The sequence below is a fragment of the Xiphophorus maculatus genome, chromosome 22 (assembly GCF_002775205.1).
Source record: "Xiphophorus maculatus strain JP 163 A chromosome 22, X_maculatus-5.0-male, whole genome shotgun sequence".
Taxonomy (NCBI): Eukaryota; Metazoa; Chordata; class Actinopteri; order Cyprinodontiformes; family Poeciliidae; genus Xiphophorus; species Xiphophorus maculatus.
Window position 1 is genome coordinate 28,941,080 of NC_036464.1, and position 21,618 is coordinate 28,962,697.

At 42.9% G+C, this 21,618-nt stretch overlaps 2 protein-coding genes across 2 annotated transcripts; both read right to left on the minus strand.

Annotated features, from left to right (window-relative positions):
• Positions 1 to 1,035: 1,035 nt before the first annotated feature.
• pcca (propionyl-CoA carboxylase alpha subunit) lies at positions 1,036 to 13,140 on the minus strand. Its single transcript, XM_005812084.2, has 23 exons — positions 13,068 to 13,140; positions 11,987 to 12,064; positions 11,513 to 11,560; positions 11,051 to 11,119; positions 10,785 to 10,898; positions 10,596 to 10,649; positions 9,152 to 9,283; positions 8,220 to 8,256; positions 7,165 to 7,243; positions 6,940 to 7,042; positions 6,183 to 6,277; positions 5,578 to 5,728; positions 5,202 to 5,345; positions 4,719 to 4,793; positions 4,536 to 4,604; positions 4,376 to 4,451; positions 4,088 to 4,301; positions 3,586 to 3,688; positions 2,739 to 2,837; positions 2,595 to 2,648; positions 1,728 to 1,868; positions 1,349 to 1,426; positions 1,036 to 1,239 (listed from the first exon to the last, which is right to left on the minus strand). The coding sequence occupies exons 1-23, from the start codon at positions 13,119 to 13,121 to the stop codon at positions 1,171 to 1,173; spliced, it is 2,136 nt and encodes a 711-aa protein (XP_005812141.1). The 5' UTR covers positions 13,122 to 13,140; the 3' UTR covers positions 1,036 to 1,170.
• A 3,807-nt stretch (positions 13,141 to 16,947) lies between these two features.
• Positions 16,948 to 21,596, minus strand: LOC102232488 (zinc finger protein ZIC 4-like). The gene is made up of 2 exons (XM_005812096.2): positions 20,846 to 21,596; positions 16,948 to 18,774 (listed from the first exon to the last, which is right to left on the minus strand). The coding sequence occupies exons 1-2, from the start codon at positions 21,366 to 21,368 to the stop codon at positions 18,152 to 18,154; spliced, it is 1,146 nt and encodes a 381-aa protein (XP_005812153.1). The 5' UTR covers positions 21,369 to 21,596; the 3' UTR covers positions 16,948 to 18,151.
• Positions 21,597 to 21,618: the final 22 nt, after the last annotated feature.

The window sequence follows — 21,618 nt, forward strand, 5'->3', positions numbered from 1 at the left end:
TGTGTATTCCCTAACATTATATAAATAACTTATATGGTCTGAATTAAACGTTGTGGTGTGGAACTGAAAATCATTAAAACAGAATGAGTCCAATCTTTATCTCATCACCTCTACAAACTCTGTTTCTGGAGGTCATGTGACCTTTTGACCCCTGCAGGTTCCTGGTCCTTAGCTCCTCCCACTCATCATGAGAACAAGAGGCATTTAGGTTCACAATGAATAAGTTTGTCACAATAAGCAATTAATCATATAATCACATAAATTAAAATGAGCTCAATAATTTTCATCCTTTTGTTTCATTTGTTTTTTTGAAGATCACATTTTCTTTACAAAGAAAATTATTTTATTTGTGGTTTTGGTTGTGTGTGGTTTTTATTTTCCTTTTATCAATTGTTCTCCATTGTTGTTTTATTTAGCATATTTCAAATATCTTCCATTTCTTGGGTGAAGTATTCTTTACAAAAATATTAAGGCTTGTTGGTCTTTGAGAGGGTGAATTTGCATAATTGTGCTATAATCAACACATTACTTAAAAATGGTTTCAAAACAACAATATTAGTGTTTATCACAATAATTTATCAACCAACAAAATTTGTTTCTGTGACAGGCTTAGGAATCCATATATTATATTTTAATCCAGTGTTTCCCAACCCTGGTCCTCAAGGCTCACTGCCCTGCATGTTTTAGGTATTTCTTTGCTTCAGTCCAAAGCAAGAATCAGCTTGATGTATATGACACAGTATATAACTGTGTCATATACAATATGCAGCAAGAACCAGCTACATCTTCAGCTGATTTCAATTGATGACTGATTAACAGGCGTTTGTTGAACTGCAATCAGTTGAATCAGGCACATTAAAGCAGGGAAACCTCTAAAACATGTCGGATAGTGTGCCTTGAGGACCAGGGTTGGGAAACACTGTATGCTTAGAATCCATATTACGTGTAAAATAAATATGTTTTAATCATCATATACTCTAATTCATATATTATGTTTAGAATCAATACTACTGGTGATTAACAAAAGGAAATTTGTTCGAAATGTAAGTAAAGGGACTTTAATAAAAATCTACCAAAAGCAACAGAAAAATTAACAGCTGATACAGGGTTAGTGTCCAACATGGCCCCCTGCTGGTGGACCATGGAAGTGTTGATGAGGTCACATGCGTCTCATTCCAGCTCCACTAGCAGGTCTCCTTCCCCCACCGTCTCTCCGGCGTTACAGTGGACACTCTTCACCTGTGGGCAGAGAGGAGCGGCTGATCAAAGGCTCTCCTGCTTTAATTCGGATTCCTGAAACAAACGGGCAAGCTCAGCAGAAAGCCCCGGGGGGCGTTACTATGGTTACCTTTGCTTGCCTGGAGGCTGTTAAACTGTTCTGCATCTTCATGGCTTCAATCACACAGATCTCCTGACCCTCTGCAACCTACAGAGGGAGCATCCATTAATGCCTGACCACAGCCTCATATGTAAAGTGGATCGGCGCGACGCCGAGTCTCTACATTGGATGAGTACTTCTAAAAATGAAAATAATACTGAACATGTTTTCACATTAATGTAACTCGGCAGTAAACAGATTAAAAACGGCTTTGATTTGATAGATAAAATAACATCTGTCTTGAAGTTTCTACTTATTTCGTCCTCTGGAGTTTAGAGGGCCGTAAAAAATACTTGTGGCGTGCCGGATTCCGCCCTGGGCCTTCAGTTTGACACATTAGAGCCGTTACCGTGTCTCCAGGCTTGACAGACACGGCCACCACTGTTCCTGGCATGGGAGAGCGCAGGATGCTGCTGGTGTCCTCTGACACCTTCTCTGGCATGTAGGAGTCCAGCTCTGCTGCCCGCTGGGACAGAAGCCTGAGCTTAAACTAAAAACACAAAACACACACACACCTGAACACACAAACCTGGCTATGAAGTCACACACAAGCCTGTTCGCTGGCTCAAACTTTTTACATGTGCTATACTTAGAAACCATTACAAATATTTCCATTAGGGCTGGTGATGTTATGCGATTAATCTAAAAGGTTTATCGAGTTAATATTACGTAATGCAGATTAATCGTATTCCCCGTTTTGACCCGAAAGCCTTTCTCCAATGGAGAGTGAAAAGATAAGCGAGGAGAGTCGGCTGCAAATTTTGCTTTAAAAATCCCGGCGATGGACGTTTGGATGAAACCAAGCCGGTATGTCTACTTATTGCAATGATTAATTATCCTTCCACCAAAAAAATTGTCATTTCCAGCCAAAAGACTTCTTTTAAACATTCCAGAATATAAAAACCTGGAAAACTGAGGTGCTTGGTTTGAGACAACAGGAGATTTTCTTTAGCATTTTTAGGACAACACACATTTTTACATTTCAATTTTACAAAGTTAAGAACGGTGATTAATCATTAATCGCAGTGCTACTGTGTGACTAATCTGATTAGGCTCTTTAATAGATTGACAGCACTAATTTCCATCCATCCTGTAGTGAAGCCGCATCATTTCCTAGTTTCTCCGGCTCATTCTCCTCCAGAATCTCCTCCTGTCAGGCATCATGTGTGTTTTCAGAAATGACATCACAAAGCTTCCTGCTAGCATGCAGTCTTACCAGTGTGCCCATGTACTGCAGAACTATGGTTCCAGAAGCGTCTCTGGACAGACACTACAACACACACACACACCAAATGTCAGCTGAGAAACGACGTCACATACAACCAGCTTCAGTGAGGTGAAAACAACCTGGAGGTGTTACCTGGAGCATCCTGTCTGCACCGTTAACAGAGACTGGCAGCAGGGGGGAGGCCAGGTTCCACTGCCCACACACCTCCACCGTCCCTCCATCAGCCTTCACCTGTAAGGTCAGAGGCCACATGTACCAGAACCATTCACTTGTTTTTATGTGAATTAACATGCAAACGGAGAGGAGTTACACTTTAGCAAAGATGCACCGATCCGATATCAATATCCGTCCCGATATTGAAAAAAGAAAAAATTTAGATCAGGTATTGTGACATTGTGCCAGATCCATAAAAGAATCGTCTTTTCAGTCTAATCCTATGCTTTGTGCTCTGAGCGACACTATGCTTTATGATTTATTAAACATGACATTTAAAACTCCTAATTGCACTTTCTGAATCATTTGAAAGATTTGTTGCAGCTTAATTTTTACATGACCAAGGTAGCCAACCTATCATTTTTATCAGTTTAAGTTTATTTATTTTACATTGGCTGCTACATTCCTAATTGCCCTGACTGAGCAAAGTTGTGTTATTTTTCCATAGTTGACCAAGCTTGGGAAGCTTTTGGAGTATTTAAGGTGCTGTACTGGGGCAGAGTTATCAAATAAAGTTGTAACTTATGATTAGATTAATGCAGTTTCTTCTTTTTTACTAAACCTCAGATGTTGGTATCAGAGGTGGATTGGTGCATCCCTAGATTTAAGGTGTATAGTGTGTTTGAAATCCTGAGTATTGTCCATTTGATGTTTCTTCTTCTGTGGGCACAAACTTCAGAATACTAGTTAGAACATCCACTAGTTAGACTAAAATAACTAGCACCACACATGAATGCACCTGCTGCCTTCTCTATCCAGTACTTACAGTGAAAACATCGCCTGACTTGGTGATGTCCACCTGGTGGCGCTCTCCCCCCAGCTCCACACTCAGCTCCCAGCAGCTGCACTCCACGGGAGCCGATGACACCCTGAAACATGCCAGGGCTGAATTATGAATACATCTCATGTAACTCTCTACATCCATCGCTGATTTAATTTTTGATAATTTAAATCAAAGCTTATTTGCGTGACATTTTAATTTTTTCGTAATTTAATTTAAACACCACAATTGTGGAATTGTGGTGTTTATTTACATTAGCAGAATATAAAAGATTTGCGCACATATGTAATGGAAAGTTCTGCTGTTAAATGTTGAGGGGCAGAAAACACTAAACCACTTCAGCATAAAACAATGCTCAAAATAAAACAGTTTGCTGATCCAGTTTCACATTTCCAGTTCACAGGTTCCTTCTGGTTCTGATTCAGGTGTAAACCCAGAAATCCAGGTCAGACAGCGGCTAGCATGTAGCATGTGTAGCCATGGTTACCTGAGCGGACCCAGGATGTTACGTGAGCGGAGCTGAGCGGTGATGTACAGAGCTGCCGCTGAGGCCAGCAGCTCCCTGCGGCTCTCTGCGTCCAGCTGGTGACCTTTGAACCCGTCAGGGTAGACCTCAGGCAGGAAGTTTGTGCTGATGTCACCGGAGATGAACCGAGGGTGGGTGATGATCTCCCTCAGCAGAGGGATGTTGTGGGTTACACCTGAGCACACCAGACCAGAGGTGTTTAAAGGAGCAGACCGGCACAGATGCTGATGCTGCCGCTGCCGACTCTACCTCTAATCACGTAGTGGTCCAGAGCGTCCTCCATCCTGGACAGAGCCTCGGCTCGGGTTGACCCGTAGGTGACCAGCTGCAGACACAGAACGGATCAGTTACTGCTCCGCTTCAGAAGATCACTCAGAGGCTATGTGTGTGTTTTTCCAATATCCGTCACCTTGGAGATCATAGGATCATAGTAGATACTGATGTCACTTCCTTCCTCAATGCCGCTGTCCACCCGGACCTGGTGGAGAACAGATCCGGTTACTCAATGCTCTCACTGGGGAACCAGGAAGTCACAGAGACAGAGGGTCGTCCAGGTAACCAGGAAGTCACCCTGACAACAACAGAAACTTACGTTGCTGAGGTCGAGAGGCTCCTGGTACTCAGACAGCCGTCCAATAGAAGGAAGACCAAAGGACTTGTAGGGGTCCTACAGGAAAACAGGCAGTAAGATGAACAGCTGCTCACCCAGCAGAGCTCAGCACTAGTCCAGTGACTGTTAACCACTAACAGAGTGGATTCATAAACTTAATATGACCAGTTTTATAAGTCAGACATACATTAATATGTCTGACTTCTCAAACCAAGCAGGATGTGAGCGTGTCACTGATGTTATGCATAAAGTGTCTTTATTGCATTTTGGTCTCATGTGTATTTGTTAAGGTTCAGAGGTCCAGAAACCCAGGATTTAGTTAGCCTGAATCAAGAAAAACAGAGAACAACTGACTGGAGATTTGGTTGGATTTTTTTTTTATTAATAAAGGATATAGTTAGTGGCTATATGAGCCAATCAGCAGCCAGTTCTGTGATGACCTCAGAGGTCCAGAGTGTCACTGACCTCTGCGTAAACACGGCTCTCTATGGCCCAGCCGTTGATGGGGATGTCTTTCTGCTGGTGCTGCAGCCGGTAACCCTTGGCGACCCGGATCATCTGCTCCACCAGGTCCAGACCCGTGATGCACTCAGTAATCGGATGCTCCACCTGAGGTTAAAGGTCAAACAGAGGAAATATCAAGACAACAGAATAGTACTTGTTAAACATTCACTTTAATATTGGCCCAGAATAACTGAACCACAGGTTAAACCACAAACAAGGTTTTTCCTTTCAACATTCATTGATCCTCCTTGTTTTTATGTCTGTGGAGCTCCAACCAGAAGCATTACAAGAGCAGACAGAATGGGAAGCTCCTCCCACTGAACCAGAGTGGACTTACCTGGAGTCGCGTGTTCATCTCCAGGAAGTAGAAGTTTTTCTGGGAGTCCACCAGGAACTCCACGGTTCCAGCAGAGGAATACTTCACAGCCTTGGCCAGCTGCACCGCCTGCTCCCCCATGGCCTGCCGCGTGTCTGGGTCCAGGAAGGTACTGGAGCGAGGAGAAGGACCCGCAGCTTAGGATCAGTTCAATCATTCAGATTTTATACATATTTAGGGTTTAATGTTAGGATGTCTTCTGAGGAGGTCCAGAAGTACATCGTAGTTCTGCTGTTCCAAACCTCATGCTGGCTGTATAATGTATGTAAATAAAGAATAAAGTTACATACATGCTATGAAAATATCTATATTTCAGCCATGTTTCTGCCTCCCTTTCAGCTGTGAGTGTTGCCATGTTCAGGTTACACAGCAAAAGCCAAAAACACAAAACACACTGCACATGTCAGGCCTTCCGGCTAGAAATGATAGACTGCAAAAGAGCTGAAGGGATAGATAGTTGAAGATCCACACAGAAAAATACAGTGATTCCTAAATCCTGTTTAACTCCAGAACCTGGTGTGAAACAGAACCAACAGTCCTGGACCCGATGACGGAGGCCCACTGACCTGGGAGCCTCCTCCACCACCTTCTGGTTCCTCCTCTGGATGGAGCACTCCCTCTCATTCAGCCACAGGGCATTACCATGCTTGTCAGCCAGCACCTGCAACACACACACACACACGTTTTGCTTACTGAACCCATCATGACCTTTCCAAGCAATAGCCCATCACAGGTCAACCTGTAGACATCTGAGACTAGAAATGCGCCGATCCCCTTTTTTCACTTCCAATACCAAAATCGATATATGAGGTTTGGCATTATACAAACATTATATTTTACATTATAAAAAAGCACCAAGCATAGAATTAGACTGAATAGATCTGATCTTATGCATCGGGCACATTGTCACAATACCTGATCTAGAATTGTTTTCAATTTGGGGACTGACACAGATATTAATATCAGATCAGTGCATCTCTATCTAAGACACAACGCTCTAGGCAACAAACAGAACATTTACAACAACGACTTCTATCTAAATACAACTGGCTGCAGATTGATTATTCATACATAGAAAACAAGAGGATTCAAATTTTATTAAAGTGTCCACACACCCTGGCGTCCAGCAGTTAAACGTCCTCATAGTTTAGGTGCAAAACCAAAAAGTCCACAACTGTGCATACCATGAATATACCATGACTATATAGCAGGTAGGTATAACTGATATGAATGGAAGACAATGAAAAATTGAAACCTGTCCAGGTGACATCTCTTATTTTCACCTGATCACTACTGAACTATGGGAGAGTAACGGCTGCCTACCTGGATCTCTATGTGTCTAGGGTTGTCTATGTACTTCTCAATCAGCAGCCTGTCGTCCCCAAAGCTGGACGCTGCCTCCTGGGATGAGAAACGGAAACCTTCCCTGTGAGGCACAACATGCAGCACACCCATAAGCAATTCTAACAACTGCTCATAGCTAAAGTTGGCTTGTATTTAACAGCAGTGTGTTTGTTGCAGCCGTGCGAGGCGTTCACAGGACCGTACCGCGTCTCCTCATCGTTCCAGGCTATCCTCATTCCCTTTCCTCCTCCTCCAGCCGACGCCTTGATCATCACAGGGTACCCTGGGAACAAAACACGGCAGAACCTGGAAGAACGTCCACCATTCCACTCTCTTTACTCACAGCTACAGGACATGAAATGTTATGAACTAGTAAATCCCAATTCCAGGCTCTAGAGTGGTGTCTGTGCCACTGCCTGACTGAAAGAGCACACGCTCTCACTCTGAGGACCAGAACACAAAGAAACCAACTAAACACATGCTGAGGAATGAGTCCATCAGTCAGAACTGATATGCAACTCTTATAATTAGTTAGTACTAAATGAACTAAAGGGTGAATTAATTTGACTCCTTTGTAGACAGATGTTGTCTTTCATGTGCTAAAGTCACATTTTAACAAAGGTAGTTACCCATTTCACAGGACTATCCACAACCCTGAGTTTTATGCCTGCAGATTTTTCTTTAGTGTCTGAAGACACTAAAATACCTAAGCTGATTTTTGATCAGTCTGGAGTTTCGGCTCCAACATTCCTAGATGGGATTTGCAACTTTGGATTGTTCTATGGACTAGACACCCGTCTCCTGTTCCACAAACTCCAGAGGTGAGCAGAGAACAGTTTGAAGGAGGGGTGTCCACAGTGTGGCAAGACAGCCATTTGTGGCCTTCGAAAGGATTTTGTTTGGAACCAGATCATAAGTCAAGACTGCTTAACAATTTGTCCAACAAAATAGACAACAATTGATAATCCAAGAAATTTGGAAATGGTCTCTTTTTCTTTTAATAAGGATATTGTTCAAAGCCCTTTTTATGTTTTGGATCTTTAATTATATGCAAATTTCATAAAAGTCTTACAGATGAAACTTGGGGGGGAAAAAAGAATCACAAGCTCAGTTTTGCATGTTTTATTGAATGAATTTTCCCAATAGTCATAATTTGCCGGTTTTGGCCCCCTGGGGCAAAAAATTGGACACCACTGGTTTAAGGAGAGAACCAGAGTCAGATCATGATGAGTCGGTCAGTGAGAACAGGGAAGACTCACCGATTTCCTGAGCGATCTTCACAGCTTCCTCTGCAGTCTGTGGAGTAGAGAGAGGTGGGCTTTGGTTAGCAATGAGAAACCAAGGTCAAGGTTCACCTGCAGCTGCAGGTAGAGTTCTGACCCGGTCCAGCTTGACCTGAGGGTTCTGATCCATTAACCCAGATTTGCTAAGCGGAAAAGTCTTTAACATCTGCCAACAGCAGCAGGCAGAGCAGACAGAGGCCACTTGGACAAATACATTGATTTTATATAGCATCAATATTAAATGATAATAAAAACATTAGATATATTTCTGAGTTTTTAAACAACCTGTTTAACAATGATGTTGAGAAATAAACAACTTCAAAGTGATAATAATCAATTATGTGATTGCAGTGAATTTTGGATGATGAATGCCTTCCTGCTGGATTCTGCTCAGTCTTTAGTTCTAACATTTTTCACTATCAGATGCAGACTGAAGTCCTTACACAGAAAACTTCACCAGTTTAAATAATAAACTGAAGTTTGACAGATGTTTAATAACTGTGTGATTAGATTGGAATGACTATGAGTTTTGATTGTTTTTCGTTTTGCAAAGTGCCTTCAGACAGTCTGTTCTATGAATTGGCGCCATACTAATTGCTAAGTATCCAAGTACTTAGCAATTAGTATGCTAAGATTACAGAGTGGACCCCACTGTAATCCTATGAAATGCCTCTTTATTTTAATGACACAGATTATTAAGAGTCAGAGGAGGACAGAACGAACCCAAAACCACCTGAGGGAAAGTTAGTTCTTGTTTTTATTAGTTAAATCTTTAACTGTTAAAAGACCCAATATGATCTAAAATAATACATAAAGGATGGGTATTATTTTAATACTTCGGGTCTCGTGTAACAGTGGGTGACCTCTGTGTAAAGTTGGGTTCGTTTTCACCGTCAGTAACCTCCCACCTTGACAACTCCATCAAATCCTGGGATAGTGTTGACCTTGGCAGCCTTAGCAATCAGCTTGCTCTCAATTTTATCCCCCATTGCTTGTATCGCATGAGTGTCTGGACCGATGAATGTTACACCTTCTGCAGCCTAGCAACAACAGAAAAAGAGTTATATTTCACAACGGAAAACTACTGAGAGCACAAAGTGAAAAAATAGCATCACCTAAATCATCCAGTGTATTCTGAAACATCATCCCTTCCTGTGTCATCAGCAATCCTACCGAGTTCAGTTATGTGTCTGCAGAGTAATGAGCAGAGGACTGAGGACGCGTCCTTGAGGAACCCCTAATGGCTGGGTTCCACCGAGTGGCTGAACACAGAGCAGGATGACATCATTCAATGACCTCACCGTTCTGTGTTTCAGCAGGGAAGCCTGGCAGAAGTATGTTTGGAGAGGTCTTGTGTGTTTTATATTTTAGAAAATGGACAATGGACACACAAACTGTGTATGATTTGGCTTCTAACTGCACCCGATCCCAGTTCTTCTCACTTTGGGTCTCCATGCGCTCATCCATTCTGAACATCCTGGATGAGGATCAGTGGATTTCCCTTTATTTTCCTTAAAGGGAAATCCACTAGCTCTTACCTGCACATAACCACTCTAGTCTGAATCTTAGCACATGCTTTTTTTTTTCTTTTTTTTCATTTTTACAGAAAACACAATGCAAATAAATGTTAAAAATGCAACAATGTGCAGAAGTAATTTCTGCTGTGCTTTTTCTTGAAAGAAATGGTATGCGTTTTCCAGGAATACAGTGCCATTTTATAGCACAATCAAGTAAGCCGTTATCAAAATGCTACATATATCAAACATGACTTCAAAGAAATGTTACTTTCTGATTTAACACCTTGAAATTGGGTCTCTTCCTCTTTAAGAAGCTCCTGCTATTTCTGAAACCCCGCCTTCAGGAAGTCATCACAACATGGCTCCTCTATAAACGTTTAAAAACGTTTTTACCAGCGTTGCACTGAGAAGTAGCTCTTATAATGAGCTCAGCTCATGCACAGCTCCACCACATGTTTGCTAATTGCTGCTGGCTAGTCTGAAGGAGCTGAGCAGGGAAGAGCTGCTCTCTGAGGAGGAAGCTGGGAAGCTTGGAGGCCTGAAGACGGGGCAATCAGGCACAGCCGAGTGGTTGCCATGGAGATTAAGGAATTTCTCAAACATGCATGAAAGAATCACAGTAACACTCCAACTACGTTTTTGATGAGGGAAAGTCATAATTATGTGACAAAAAGCTCAACAAAGTTGATTTTACATGATACGGCTGCTTTAACCACAGCCTCTTTGTGCATCTAAATAAGAGCAAATTGAATCAGAGAATTTTCCCTAGATTGGACAAAAAACTGAAAGTTTTTCCAAAGGCACCACAAAATGAATCTCTGTGACCGGAACTCACCAGGCGCTTTGCAAATTCCTTGTTCTCAGAGAGAAATCCATACCCAGGATGAACCTTAAAACAGAAAAAAAACAGTTTAACATTCAGATTCAGGCTGATCATTGAGCCTGAGCTTAGTTTAGACTCGAGCTGTGACTCATGGGGAACACCCATAGGCTAAGGAAAAGCTGAAGACATAAAAAAGCTCACTGCTTGTGCTCCAGTTTGCCTGATGGCCTCCATGATGGCCTCCATGTTCAGGTAGCTCTTCCCAGTAGGAGCAGGGCCAACACACACAGCTTCGTCAGCCATCTTTACATGAACCTGGAGACACACACGAACAAATCACAAAAACCACGTCATCATCTGTCAGGACAGATGTTTGGCTTGCAGCGTCTGAACCAAAACCGAGAGCCACTGATGCTGCTGCTGATGATGATGATGACACAGACACACAGAGAGAGAAGAAGACTCACAGCACTGGAGTCAACATCACTGTGAACAGCTACAGTCTGGATGCCCATCTTCTTACACGTCTTCATCACCTGGAGAAAAACACCACATGTCTAAACCAGCAAATAGGAAATTTACACACACCAGGGGTATTTAGTAGCTTTGCTAATTTATCTTCCAAATATTATTTACCCAGCATACATTTGAAAATTGCTCTTATAATCCACATTAGCAAGATAAGATAATAAAGATTAAACATTTCATTTGAACGCCAAGACGCCATCAACAGAATACAATCTTCTTCCTTTTGTGCTCGTCTTAGCCTGATTCAAAGTAAAGTTGAGCATAATAATTTCTTTATTTCTACACTTTCTGCAATTTACCCGGATGTTGTAAAGCATATTATGGGATGCCCGTGTCAGTAAAATGTAACCAAGCATGACAGAGAAAGCAGACTAAACATTAAAGCCTATTGTCTCTCTCACCCTGCAGGCTATTTCTCCTCTGTTGGCGATGAGGATCTTCTCAAAGGTCTGGAGAAGAAAAGCAACAGGTCAGTAAATGAACACAGCTAATCTTGGGTCACTTGAACGCAACATCTGCAGCTTTAACCCTTCGCTGCACCTCAACTTCCTGTCTCCCTGTGGAAACAGGGAGTTCACAGCTCTATTATCAGCAGCTCTACGTAAAAGTAACCTATGCATGAATCAATATCAGCAGAACTACTACTGCATGTCGCAACTGAACACAACAAAAAGCAAATTCCACTGGGCTTCTGGGTGACTATGTCACAGTGGAGAACATGGTGGGGTGTGTAAACTTTGGGCTAAGAAAGCTCTGCTCCACTTTTGAACATCATAATCCATGTTTTTGTACTGAGAATAAAAACCAAAAACACTGAAGAGTTTCTCTCATGTGCTGTCAGAGTGGAACAGAGCAGAGGAAGAATCCCAGCTCACCTTCTCATTGGGACTGATGGCAGTGGAGTACTGAGGCCTGTGGGTTTCTGCACAGCACCGGGCCTGGCATGGAGCAGACTGCAACACGCACACACAAACACACCATGAGGGTTCTGGTTAGAGTGGGTTCCCAGATGATGGAACCCTTCCACCTCACAGAAAAGTCCTCCCTGACGATTCCCCCACTCGGCTCCTTCAAACTAGCATGCAGCAATTAGCAAACACCTGGTGGGACTGCACATCTGCTGAGCTCATTATACAAGCTGCTTCTCAGTGCCAAGCTGGTAAAAATGTTTTTAAAGGACTAACAGAAGAGGAATGTACTGATGGCTTCCTGAAAGTGGAGTTTCAGAAAGAGAGTTTTTAAAGAGACATTTCATCTCCATAACTGGGGTATGCTTTATTTCACATTTTCTTAGTACTGAACCTGGAAATGGCAGCATGTCATTACACACTTAAAGCGCATTAAAATATTTTCAAACCCAACATGTGGTAGCTTGCTACTGCTAACTTTCCAAGACAAAACTTGGTACATTTCAGAAAATCATTTTAAAATAACTGCTGTGTTCAGCTTTCTTTCCCACCAGACCTGTGTATGTTTCCTACTGCTTCCCGTTTCAGCCAGCTGTGGACCAGATGAGGTGCATCCTCTACTGAAACTCGCTTTCCTGCATATTAATAAAAGTTGATTATCTCAACAGAAAGAAGGACGCAGTTCACACTGAATCAAATGAAGATGTCTTCAAGTTTCAGTGCAGGTTGGTTTTCTGCTTCTTTTTTTGTGTGTGTGCCTGATTTACACTTTTTTTTTTAATCTAAGCTTTATTCTCGAACAGGCAGGGTTGCTCTGTAAAACCAGCTCCCACACTGAAATGTCCAGGTTAATAGCTGGTGCCAATGGTCATAATGTTATGCTCATCAGTGTAACGGGCACAACAGCCGCTGCCCACCATCAACTACTGGAGTTTAAAGCGTTAAACCTTTGTGGCGGAGCAGCCCGCTGCGGTTCTCGAGGTGCTTACTTCCGGTCGGACTGAGCCTCCACACTGACCCTGTCACAGTCACTTAGTGGAAAACTCACCTTCACGGCAAACAGCAGCCTGTCCAGGAACACTGCCTGTCTGTACACCGCCATGTTGCCCAGGTTGCTCTTCTTCTCTGAGCTTTCTCAGAGCCTACATTACTGCCCCCTCCTGGACTGAGCTTCGAAGTGTTCAAACCCGTCCCTCCATCGGCTGTACCCGCTCAGCCTTGGGGAGGAAAGTCGGGAGCACGGCAGGTGACAGCCAGGGGCAATTAAAATTGACATTCGCTAGCTGTTTTTGTTGTTGTTGTTGTTCAGGTGAATGATCCTGCACACCCTGTTCGATAAATTAAATAAATATAACATGGAAAAAGTTTAAGTGAATAATCATGGTATCATTTTTTTTAGGTAAAAAACGTAACTTTTTTAACAGGGTGTGAAGACATTTGAGGATCAATGTATCTGTTGGTGTAGCACAGGGGTCCCCAAACTCGGTCGTGGAGGGCCGGCATCCTGCATGTTTTAGTTCTCTCCCTGGTTTAACGCACCTGGATCCAATGATGGCTCGTTAGAAGGCCTAAGAAGAACATTGACATGCTGAAAAGGTTGTTGGTACCACCAGGGAGAGAACTAAAACGTGCAGGATGCCGGCCCTCCAGGACCGAGTTTGGGGACCCCTGGTGTAGCAACAGATACACTGAAAGAAAACAGAACAGAACTAAACAGCCAGACTGAGTTGCTGGCCACATACAAGGGTAGACTTCACTTATTTTGGAATGATCTCGTTTTTCATCTCTAGTGGATAGTTTTCCTTTGCTTCAGTCTACAACCTTTGTTTCCACTTGTTATGGACCAAGTTCCAGCTTGTAAATGTCCACTTCTATCTGAATAAATATTTGTACTGCAAAAATATCAGTGATTTAAAGTCAGATAAGTGAGTGGGCATTTTCAAGATATGAGGACGGTAGACTTCTTTTGTCTTGGACATTAGCTGCAAAACAATCTAACTAATGATCTAGGGAAGATACTGACTGCTCATAATGTCTACACAGAACCTCGCTTCAGAAACCCAGACAGACCTTTCAATATATCAAGATGTTAACAGTGATATTCTCTTGAATTAAACTCGGAACTTGAGCGTTTTTTCAGCTTGAATTTATTTCAAAGTGAATGTGCTGAGAATGATAATAAAGGACAAAGAAAAATGTCACCAGAGACTCTTTGTTACCTTTGTCCACTTTCAAGAAGAGCTGCAGAACATCTGCAACGTCATCAGGCCCAGGGCTGACCAGGTCACTCTGGATGTTATCCATCTAAATACAGAACAAACCTCTCCAATCTACCATAAAAAAAATGCATACAAAGGCTGAATCCAGGAGCCATTTAAGAAAACAGAAGACATTACATAAAAAAGACAATAAATGTTTATATATATAAAAAAAAACATTCATCAGCAACAGGATTCAACTTTTTAAAGTCCAATTGTTTGTCTTTATTCTATTTCTCCCATTGTTGTTGCACAATAACTGGAGCAGAGAGTGGTCTAATGATCGGAAGGGTTGTTCTATACGGCAGGTTCACTTTGCTGGAGTTTACCCATCATTCATTTCAGCCACTTCCTTAACTTTAGCAACACATTCACTGGGGACAGAACAGCCAGTCCCATGAACATCTGACCGCCTGAGCCAGAACATCTCAGATAAAACAAGAAAGTGTCTGAAAACTGAGAAAGAAACTGGTAGGTCCGAGCCATGATCCCAGTTCAGTCTGGGAAACACATGGAAGTGCTAGTCTGTCACATCAACACATCCAGTCAGTTCTGGACGCCAAGCTGACGGTTTGAAACATTTTATTCTTTGGAGTTACAATTCCTGGAGGATGCTTGATCCAAAACTTCCGACATGACCCAAAGCCAGAGGTTGCACAGCTTGGCTTCGTGAAACAGAACTCAGAACATGAAATGATACTATTATTAATGGCACATATTTTTCTACAGAAATGATGGAATCCCTCAATATTGAAAACATTGTCCCACCTCTAACAGTTTGACTTTTAGGAGGAATTGAATCCACTGAACGGATAAAATTGGATTAAGAGCATTGAGTTGATCTGCCTTCCTGGGCAGATGGATTATCATCCTCTGAAAAGTGACTTCATCATTTCCAGACCTCCTCTACGTTTGGTAGAATGAACAAAGGGTCCAAAACGCTGAGATCCTCTTGCGCATTTATTGCGTTGGTTAGTACATTTACTGGAATCTCCCCTGTTCCTTTAGGTAACTGGAAAGATACTTCTTTTCTTAAGGCAGTTAACGTTTCATTAGGACAAGATACCAAACAAATGTTCTAGACTTTTTTTTGTTGTTGTTGTTCAGTGCAGATTCAGGACTCAACAAGCAATCCCTTTCATCTTCAACTGCCGCATATTAAAAATATTTCACTGCAGTACTGTTGCTTAAACATTGTTGCTTGATTGGCGATATATGACAGAGAAGGTTTGTGAGGAAACAATTTGTTAAAGTTATGCTTTTAACCAAAGGTCATTACAGCTCTGACTGCTTCCCAAGATTGATCAGTAATGGATCAACTTTGACCCCCTCAACTCTGCATCATCAACATCATCAGATGATGGTGAGATGTAGAAGACACGTGGGTATAGATCACAGTTTCAAGGTGAGATCCAAAATTAGACTGTTTTTATATATGAATCCCAATTAGTTCAGTTAATTTACCACTGTTTACTTCCCCAACACCGACTTTTGCTTCTCATCACTTGTCCTTTTATTTCTGCTGTTGTACCTGGCTTTATTTCCAAGGCATATTACTTTGAGTTTTCCTTCCAGACGCTTTAATTTTCAACCTTTATAACCTTCATATCTGGTTTGTTCTGAGTCCAAATGTTAGACTGAGCGTATTAGGAATTATTTCAGCTATTATTATTAATTCCAGCTGCTATATTTAACTATTTCAGCTTTGATTTTTTGCGAACATGTTTTTTTTTGTGAATCAACCAGGAACATGAGGGCACATCAGGTTGATATGAAGACTCATTTTCAGAGTTAGGTCTGCACTGGTATTTTTGTAGAACAGCAAATAAAAGGATGATTCCACATGTTTTCTACAACATTGAGGGATTCCTTGATTTTATTTCATAATCTGATTTATTTTTTTCCTTTCGTTTTGCTACCAAGTAAAACTGAACGTCCTCCAGGAGAAGTAAGTGCACTCATTTCGCTAGAAGTTAAGTTGGAGCAACAGAAAGTAAATAGACCCCTGGCCACTGACAATTAAGAATGATCACACTTCCACATATAGAAAATTAATATCTCTCCACCAGTTCATTGTCCATTCTACTTTATCTAATGCAGTCACCTGTGTGTTAGATTGGTGGCCATTTTGGAAATCCTGAGCTGTAAACTGGAATGTGACCAGACACAGGTCGCTGAGCCACTGGTAGGACCTGAAGATTGGATTTTTTTTTTTTTAAGTGAAGTTTTGTGGAGGTACTGTCAAAAATATTTGTTTTTACTTTTTACAAAGATGTCATTTGACCATGAGCTTGTTGGAAATACATCTTGCGAGTGATGAATGGCTAACAGCTGATTAGCTTAAGTTAGCCATTTAAAACAACTCAAACTGATCATGTGGGAGAATCAGGGGGATGTAACACCATGTTAGTGAACAACTTAGTGTTGTTCACTAACAGTTTGCACCTTTAAGGGAAAAAAATGTTTGTTTATGTATTTGTTAAAACTGCCACTGTGTCATTACAGCATAATATGAGACAGATAATCTGCAAAAAGGTCAATATCCTACACCTCCTCCCTGAGCTATTAATGTTGTCTAAAGAAATGCATCTCTCTGACCAAAAACAACCAATCAGAGCCAGGAGGAGGGTCTACCTGCTGTCAATCAATCACATGTACTCGCTGCTCAATGTGCTATTAGCAGAGAAACAACTTACTGTTACAGAAAAAACGTTTATCTGCAGTCATCTGTGGCCATGCTAACTAGCCAGGGCATTCACAGCAGGATCTGCTATCAGGAAGAAGCTACAGCCAAAGAGCAAAGAGAGAGTGAGGGGCGGGGTTAAGTAGCGACACAAGAAGGATGATTGACAGCACTAAGACCCGCCTCCTGACTGAGTGGTTGTATCTAGCTAGCACTGAGAGAGGGCAGAAGAGCTCAAGTTTTGTGTCTCATAACATACTGTCATGTCACAGTGAAAGTTTCAACAAAAGTTACATACTGCAGATTTAACAGACAATACATTGAGCGCAGAACAACATCCGTGTTCTTATGCAGCATTACCTTGGATGTTGACTCCATCAATCTGCCTGATTTGCTGTAACTTATCAAGTTGTTCAAGCCAAGACCTAAAGAAAGTTTTTAATTCTGTTAAAAGATGTTGTGCTGATGTCCTTTTCCGACAAGCTCATGGCAATGTTGAATTTTTCTACTACAGGAAAGGGAACTTGTACCGAATGCATTGAATTCTTAGGCAAACTGCAGCCAAACCACTTGCCACCGTGTTGTAGTGACAACAGTAACACTTTGACCAGGTTTCCACTCATTCTTTGTTACTAAAGGCCTCAGTTTGCTTCAAACAAAGTGCTCGTCGACTCTTCTAACAACATGTCGAAGAAATCCCAGCTGGCAGCAGGACCAGCTGGTTCCAACTCTTTTAGCAAACAAACCAAACCTCTACCAGTTTGTTTGAAGAATACTAAACCCTCGACAGATCTGACAGCCCTGCACTTCGTAAGCCGGCTGTTTGAACACGCCGGGCCGCCTGTTGGCTTGTTTCATCGCTGTCGCTTTAGCCCTTGAAACTGCTTCACACATCACAGCCCTTAGACTGGTTCTGAAGTTCAGACACCCTGTTCAAATAGTTCTAGGAAGCAACATCCTTGGGTACTCTTGACTTAACAAAACCACCGTTTAGCTGTAAAACTTCGTTTCAGAATCTCAGGGTGACCTTTCTGCTGTTGTTTTGGACGCCGCATTCGTCCACATATCTCAGAGATGGGTTGTTTGGTGAAACAATAACTGTCTTGATGTTTGATGAAAGTCTTGGCCAGGAGCCACTGATGAAGGAGCAAATAGCTGCTTGTTCTGTCTGAAGCAACCATTGCTGACACCCTACGTGACGTAGTCGTCCTCGTCGCTGCGTTCTGTCTTGATGTGGTCTGGGTGAAGCAGTGGAAAGTGTGGCGCTGTAGTCCTCGTGCAAACGTACCACTCCTTAATGTTTGACAGCTGAGTTAAGGCCGGGTTCACCGAGCGCTGGCTCCGCCGGGGGGTCCTGGAGCTCTGCTGCTTCTGGCTCAGCTGGCTCTTGAGGCCCGACAGAGAGAGATCCAGAGGCATGGCCACCGGAGACGAACTCCGCAGCAACACCTTACCGCTTATGTCGTTGCTAGGGCTGAGATCTAACTGGTGAGTGGTCAACAGTGGGAAATGAGAACTCCTGTTGGCAAGCGACGAAGTGAAGTGGGTCATTTTCAGGTCGAGGGGTTCGAGGACAGGTTGCTGGAGGTGGTGATGGCCAAAGCTGTACAAGTCCTGGTGGTCAGAGGTAGGCGACGACTTGACGTGGATCTTCATGTGCTTACGCAGTGAGCTGGGGTGGGTGTAAGACTTGGTGCAGCCCAGGGCCTTGCAGTCGTAGGGCTTTGAAGCGGTGTGGACCTGCGAGTGCTTCTTCCTGTCGCTGCTGTTAGCGAAGCGCCTCTCACAAAACTCACACTGGAATGGCTTTTCACCTGCAAAACAAACATTACACTCACTGAGATCTCAGATGCAAGTATGTATTTGGATTTATATTTCTTGCTCATGATATGACTGGGACACAATAAACATCTGGAGATCATTTTTGGAAAACAAGAAACTGAAAGGGCTGCACAGTGTAGCATTGACTAGCAGTAGCTGCGTTTCCCTTAGAAATGGGCGCAAAACTTTGTCGAAATTCCGTTAATGATGAAAAAACATAATTTCGCAATTGCGGTGTTTCCACTAAAGAAGAGACACAATTAAAATCACATGTTAATAAGCTTGTTCACATGTTATGTCAAATTGCGCAAATATATGGTCACTAGCTGTGTTTTTTAAATGTTTATATGATTGCACAATTAGTGATTTCCAAAATAAATTCATTTACTCTAAATTTTGAAAAAAAAAAAAAAAAAACTCTTGTGTTTCGATAAAAAGCGTCGGCTCTAAAATAGGGAGGGTTTTTCGGCCATAGTGAAATTGGTTTATTATGCATAACTTTTTTCACATCACACAAGTCACATGATCAACAACCGGATGTTGCCACTGGAGCAAACCACGAAGAAGAGGATGACAGGAAGTAGTTTGAGGATGATAGTGCGACATGCCTTTTAATGACTTGTCACGTGAACAAGCTTATTCACGAGTGATTTTAATTTCATTTCTGGAATTTGTTTGCTGGAATTGAAAAATATATATATATTTTTTTTCTTTTTTCTGCTTTTACCTTAGCGGAATTTAGACAAACATTTGCACACATTTGTGAAGGAAACACAGCAACAATGAATCAAAGTGAAGGTGTTGCTCTTTTAGCTTCAGTCGTACTGAGACAGGATCCCAGTGGATCCGCTAGATCACGACTCTAAAACCTGCAGCTCTGGACCGTTGAGCTATTTAATATTTCATACTAAACATGAAATATTGACCTGTTATTATTTGGGTTCTATGACCTCATGAAAAAACATTGCCGCCTCCCACAAGCCGACTCCATGCAGAAAAACCCAAGGCTGGGTATTGAACCCAGAACCATCATGACACAAAGCAACATTACCAAATGCTCCACTGTGACAGTTTTAAGAAATATGAAAACACACACACACAAACACATATATTTGTTAAATATAAGTTTACATACTGCAGTTTTGATGATGAGAAAGAGTATTTACGTTCAAAAGGTCTCTCTGTCTGCAGGAAGTTCCGTCTCAGTTTATCTGCTTTAACGATGAATTTAACAAAAATAACCTGGTGGAACAGCTTCAGGCTAAACAGCCAGACTCCATTCATCACCTGGTTCTGCTCCCTGGCTGAACACTGGTCACATATTATTTTAATGCTTATTATTGAAAATAATATTAATAATTGTTAGATGTTTTTATGTTAATAATTTCAAACCTAAAATAGTGTTTTGGGTCACACGCGCGTGCACACACCCCCACACACACACCGGGCAGGAAAACACAACTCTGCTCATGCAGCTGTATTATAATGATGTCACCTCTGTGTCATAATAATGTTCCCTCTTAAAAACAGTATTGGCTCAGTAATAAACACACTGGTTCACAAAGAGAAGTCTGTTCAGAGGACAGTTTCTAGGCTTGATGGTCCAACTAAATCAGTGTGTTTCACTGGCTGACTGTTCACCACGCACACACAGCTACTGCAGATAATTCAAAGAGGCAAAATTAGAGTAAAAATCCATCTAGACTAAAAGTCAGATTTCACTTTAACCCCAGCTGACCTCCTCCTCAGCAGCCTGCTGGGTGTTAATCCCTCACCCTGCATGACTCCTCAAACTCGGGGCTCCAGCAGGAACCGAGGAGGCGGCGGAGGGAAGGGTGTCCACAAAAGGGACTCAGCCTTTAGAGACATGGAGGGTGGGGGGATCCCTGCAGACTGAGAGCTATCTTTATTAACCTCACATTGTGTCTGTGTGTGTCAGGAAGCCGCTGTCTGTACGGATGACACGGATTTAACTCCCCCCGCCCCGTCGCCCCGCCGCCGGCCGGCCAGCCGGCCAGCCAGCGGTGTCACCCCGTGAACAGACCCAGAAGCAGCAGAGCTTACCCGTGTGCGTGCGCGTGTGGATCTTGAGGTTCTCGGAGCGTGCGAACATCTTGCCGCAGTTGGGAAACGCGCACGAGAAGGGCTTCTCCCCGGTGTGCACGCGGATGTGGTTGATGAGTTTGTATTTGGCTTTGAACGCCTTCCCGCCGCGCAGACACTCGTCCCACATGCAGACGTGACTGAGGCTCTCGAGCCCCGCCGCGACGTGCTCGCTGGTGACGTGGTCCACGAGCTCGGGCATGGAGCTGAAAGTTTGCTCGCAGACGGACGTCGCCGTCCGCCCGAGCCTCGGCTTCGAAGAAGTTCGCTCAGTCCATTTGCACACCAGCTCGGTTTTCACGGTGGGGCCTTTGGAGAAATCCAGCAGGCCGTCCATCCCACCCCCGGCTGGAGTGTCAGCACAGGCGGAGACATTCGTGGCTTTCGCTTGGGGTGGGGAGACGATGCTCGAAGCCCCGGAGTTGTTGTTCCCCAAAGGAGAGACGAGGCCATTGTGCCTGGCCACTACGGCCATCCGCTTCATGCTCCGCTCCGCTCCCCAAATACACTCCTCCTTTTCCCTAAAATGACTAAATTATAAATGACAATGCGCTTATTGCGCTCCTGTTTTCTCCCGGCGGTGTAGTTTCACCCACAGCGCATGCGGCAGCGTCTTTACCCCCCGCTGTTCGACGTTAGATCCCGAGAGTCAAGCCTCCATGCTTCTATTTACTGTGAATGGAAGTGAACGGATTGGAAGGAATGGAGCAGGCTGCAGTCCAAACCAGCGGAGG